General features: G+C 44.7%; 1 protein-coding gene across 2 annotated transcripts in view; it reads right to left on the reverse strand.

Annotated features, from left to right (window-relative positions):
- The window catches only part of Slc6a4 (solute carrier family 6 member 4), a 32243-nt gene continuing 26920 nt past the window's right edge, over positions 1–5323 (reverse strand). For both annotated transcript variants that reach the window (XM_028759341.1, XM_028759340.1), the window contains exons 13-14: positions 4869–5036; positions 1–663 (exon numbers count right to left, since the gene is read on the reverse strand). In XM_028759341.1, the coding sequence (XP_028615174.1) occupies positions 589–663; positions 4869–5036 (243 nt within the window). In that variant the 3' untranslated portion in view covers positions 1–588. The remainder of the gene's footprint in view (positions 664–4868; positions 5037–5323) is intronic.

Genomic DNA, 5323 nt, shown 5'->3' on the forward strand with positions numbered 1-5323 from the left:
CGAATGCAGAAATCCGCCTGCCTCTGCCTCCCAAGTGCTGGGATTAAAGGCATGCGCCACCACTGCCTGGCTACATCTTCCTTTCTTAACCTCACAGAAGCACGTGGGTTACAGGCTTCTAGTAGATTCTAGCTATAGAGTTCTATGCTACTGAGAAAATATATATGGCTAGCAAGACGTCTCTGTTTTCGCTTAGGTGGTTTATGTATTCATGAACATCGAAGGCTTTAGAAGCAAACAGATGCAGGATAATATAATCGTACCAAAAACATGATACAGACGTTCACAGACCTAATCCTAAACCTGAAGCTAGCTGATGACTGGGTGGCGTTCATCCCCTCCTTCCCCTCCCTCACATGTCCAAAAGAGGCCAGCTCAGCAGTGTCACCATCTAATGCGGTAGTATGTCCAAGAGATTTCATGGAAAGAAGTGGCTGGAATCCACGAGGGGCTGGGCACCATAGTCTTTAGGACTGTGTCTCCATGAAGAGAATCTTACATCAGGCTTGGCTTAGAGGGGAGGAGTCGAAGTGGGGCTTTTCAGAGCTGAGAGAGGAGACTGGGAAGTCTGTCCTCTCCCTGGGCGTGTTACACGGCATTCATGCGGATGTCCCCACATGGAATTTCCGTTGGTGTCTCAGGAGTGATACTTTTAACAATGCGCTGTTGGGAAGAAAAGTGCAGTGTTACAAAGTTGTGTTTGGAAAGACATTTCAACACTAATATTAAAACATTGGAGAGTATTTTAATGATATTTCACAGTAAGTTGAAATAGCCTCATTGGCCTTTAAAAAAAGAAATTCCCAACTTCTAATACGGATGAAAATGTCAGGGTGGAGAAGCACAAGCATCTGGTACAGGAAGAGCATGACTACGACATGAACTTAAGGAATAATCCTTCGGCGGAACCTTGCTGGCCGCAGCATGGCTGGCTTTAAACAGACAAGGCTTCCCTGGGCCACACCTGGGGAGCAGACTTCAGTCCCGCTTCTCGGCCATGGTGTCTGCCAAGAACCACTGAAAGCCATCCCTCACCGCATTGTAAACTATCATTAGATAGAAATATGTCTTGCAATTGGAATTAGTCTTAGGTGGGGACTGGATGCACAGGGAGGAGCTCATCACAGTGTGTGGGAGAGGCAAGCATCGTAAATAACATGGTAAAGAAGTGTTTGGGTTTATGCCTCACCTGCTTCCTAGGCACACTGCTGCCCATTTAGATACGGATTCTCCCAAGCTACCAGGCTTAGGGCTTATTTAATTTTGGTGTACGTGTGTGTAGGTTCACGTGAGCCAGTGCCTGTGTGGAGGTTGGAAGATGACTTTCAGGGGTCAGTTTTCTACCATGTAAACTCCAGACTCCTGTAGCTTGGTGGTTCAGAGCCTTTGCCTGCTGAACCATTTTGCTAGCCCGCTAGACTACTATTGAGCTCAGACTTTGCCAGGCCATGGCCTTCTACAAGACTATTTCTAATCTAAGCTACAGCTAACCTAAGAACAGAGTGTTTCTGACACCTTCATAAGCATGTGCTCATTAGAGACCATTTTCCATTATCTTTGTGCGGGTCACTAAGACTTTTTGCAATGGTGACTTCGGCCAGCAATTGACTCCAACCTTGAGACATCTAGGCTGCTAGTGCATGGTATTTTCCCAAATTAAAGCAGCAAAAAGAGCTTATTCTATATGCTGCAGACTTACACAAGCAGCCCCCAGCTTACAGTGGGTTACTATAACCTCTTTTTCCTTTATGACAATGCAAATGTGATATCCATTCAGTGGAAACTCCTCAGTTCTCATCTCTCCCCTTGCTAGGGCTAGAGCGATTGCTCTTTCCTGACGCTGGACAGTGGTACAAACCACAGCTCCTGCCCAGCCAAGCGGTCATGAGAATGACAGCCCTGTCCTGTGTTGCCAGGCTCAGATGTTCAGGAAGCTAGGTGTAGTCAATGTATTTTTTTTAATTTAATGACATTTTCAATTTATAATGGGTTTATCAGGATCTAATCTCATTATAAATCCAGGAGCATCTGGATATGGCCAATACCCAGCAGAATTCAGATGTTTGCTTTTCTCTTGTATTTACCTTTCTTTTAGTCTTTGTTTTTTAACCAAACCAAGATTTTATATGAAGCCTCCCCTCCTCCTATAATGCTTTTGGATGTCAACTCTGGTGATTAACAAGTAATTTCTGTAAAGCTCCTAGGTGGTGGCACATATCTTATAATGCCAGCACAGGGGCGGGAGGGAAGTAAGAGGCTCACTGAACGTTTAAGGCTAGTCTGGGATACATAGGGAAACTTTGTTTTAGAATAATAATCTCCCCGCCCCCCACCCCCAAAGAAAACAAATGTCTTTTCTCCCAGGTACTTGGGGGCGGGGGAGCATGGCATGCTTTACCACTTGCATTGATTAAGTACACACAGAAATAGTAAAGGCCTCTATCAGAAGTCTTCTATAAAGAAAGGTATTGGTGCCAGGCAGTGGTGGCGCACGCCTTTGATCCCAGCACTTGGGAGGCAGAGGCAGGTGGATTTCTGAGTTCGAGGCCAGCCTGGTCTACAGAGTGAGTTCTAGGACAGCCAGGGCTACACAGGGAAACCCTGTCTCGAAAAACCAAAAAAGAAAAAAAAAAAAAGAAAGGTATTGGATTTTCCTTAATCCAGCATTTCCTAGGATTTCTACCCAGCAGTATGTGCCACTGTTCCTGAACCACATAACTATTGATCCTGGGAACACACTACTGTCCAGGGAGCACATTTCACTGATGAGGAAGCCAAGATCCAGAGATGGATGCTTCCACAGCTGACTAGAGCCTCCTTCTCCTCACATTCCTTGAGCTTTATCATCTGCTTCCTGGAAACCTCCTTTCTCCCATCTGGTGGCCTATGGTAAGATGCTCTTTGTCTCTCCTCTATTGCCAATGGGTCTGAGCTCAGTGCCTTTACATCCTTCTAGGTGTCATTTTTCTAAAAGTAACTGAAAATCTGCAAGAGAGACAACTAGGATTTGAAGTGCATGCAGCCTGTGACGTAATACTGACTGATGTTTGTTAATCTAGAGTTCTCTCCTCTGACCCAGGCCCCTGGGTTTGAAGCATCAGAGAGGTGGTGAATCTTCTCAGCCATCACTATTCTTCAATAGCCTGGAGGAATAAATTTAGTGACTCTGGGCCTAAGAATGGGTTACAATAGAACAACTGTCTGGTTCACTTTGGGAGGAAAGGTGGTGGTAAGGCTGTTTTAGTTACAGTAGTTTGTAGGAGCTGAGTTTTCTTTACCATGAGTTTAGTTTACCACTTAAAAACAGAAGTGAATCTAGCTGTCCTCAGAAAAGGGTATCTAATCGTCTCTTGTTCGTGTTCTCTTATGAAATGTCTGACTATGAAGTTGTGTCTATTACAGCCACAGTCTAGTCCTCCTGGATTCTCAAAAGCCTCCTGGCTTTCCCTGGATGCCACCCTTCGGCTTTGAGCTCTTTCCCTGTAACACAGCAGTGACAGAGTTAAGACTCATGGTGTCACTCAGTGCTCACTACAGTGGCAGAAACACACTGAGCAAATAACATTTTAAATGTTTCAATTGTGCAGATCTGAAGTAACACTGTCCTGAATCCTAGTAGCAGAACCACTAGCCAACCACTATGGCAGCATGAAATGAAAACGGCGCTCGTCTGTCCCTAACCTTTAACACCAATTTCTACACTAGCCAATGTCAGCTCAGAAAGAATAATGAACCTGCACCTAAAAACAAAAAGAATACTTTAGAGTCAAAATACCAGAAGAGTCCCTGTAGTGGGCTATCTTTAGACTTGTCACTGAAATAATGACTTTGTGAGGAGCACTGTCCCACCCCCACCCTCCAGGGTTCTTCTCTGTGAGGAAGACTATTCCCCATCTACCCAGCGATCTTCTCTGTTTATATAGCACCTGCCCACCCACCTCCTGAGGCTCTGGGTAGCAAGATGAGATAATCTATAGATAATCTATAGGCAGATACTTTGGCAAGTGTACACTTTCTTTGAATTGTAAGGTAGGTACTTAAAAACCTATAATATTCAGGCAGAAATAATCATATCTTCTAATATGGGGAAAATGGCTCCGATGGCCTGAGCTACAGCTTTTGAGTGGGTGACAGTTTTTTAGCTTTTTAGTTCAAGTCTTATTGTAACATCCTAATGTTGTGATGTTCTTCAAAACAGTACTTGACACATTGATGTGAGAAAAAATGACCATGGCACTAGGTATGGTGGCCAGACCTTTAATCCTAGCACTGAGGCAGAGGGCAGAGGCAGAAAGGCAAATGGTTCTTTGAGTTTGAGGCCAGACTAGCCTTCATAGCAAGTTCTGGGCCAGCCAGGATGATGTAATGGGTCCCTGTCTCAAAAAGAGAAAAGAGAATGAACCATGGCATTTCTGAACCCTAGCTTTGACTTCTCCATGCCCGAGATGTGCAGATATGTAGCCTGTGCCCAGGAGAGCAGCAGGCGAAGCTTAGGAAGCTGCACACAGCCCAGGCGGAACGCTGCACTGCATCCAATCACTTTGAGACAGGGTCTCGTGTAACCCTGGCTGGCGCCCAATCACAGCGTAACAGAAATCCTGTATTTCCCATGTGCTGTGACACAGGCTCAGCTCGCTCTTGTCACTGTGTTTGTGAGTTGTCTTGTGATGATAAAGGCAGCCATTAACTGTCTCCACCTTCAGTGAGGTAGGTAAAACTATTATGAATATATAAGATGATCAGAGCCATATGATGGATTTTATGAATACTTATATCTTTTTAATAAAACACAGAATTATTTTCTTCCCAATTATCCTACTAAACACACACACACACACACACACACACACACACTAGCTGATACACACCTCCTTTAGCGTCCCCGGAGTGCTGACCAGCCGATAAACGGTGTACGTAGGGATACAGATGACGGAGGACGTTCCTATGCAGTAGCCCAAGACGATACTCCAGTGGGGATAATTGTATTGGAAGAGCCGTAGTTGAGGTGGGCTCATCAAGAAACTGCAAATGATGAACTAGGACAAATTCCAAGAAACATTAAAAATCTTCAGAATATCCATGTAAATTGAGATCACAAACACCAAAGACCAAATCTAAGAATCCACTGGGTTTTATTCTCAAAAGAACTGTTTTTTTTTATTTTTGTTTTTTTGTTTTTCGAGACAGGGTTTCTCTATGTAGCCCTGGCCATCCTGGAACTCACTCTGTAGACCAGGCTGACCTCGAACTCAGAAATCCGCCTGCCTCTGCCTCCCAAGTACAGGGATTAAAGGCGTGTGCCACCACTGCCTGCCTGGCTTCA

Source organism: Grammomys surdaster, unplaced genomic scaffold, assembly GCF_004785775.1.
Source record: "Grammomys surdaster isolate TR1022 unplaced genomic scaffold, NIH_TR_1.0 126278, whole genome shotgun sequence".
NCBI classification, from domain to species: domain Eukaryota; kingdom Metazoa; phylum Chordata; class Mammalia; order Rodentia; family Muridae; genus Grammomys; species Grammomys surdaster.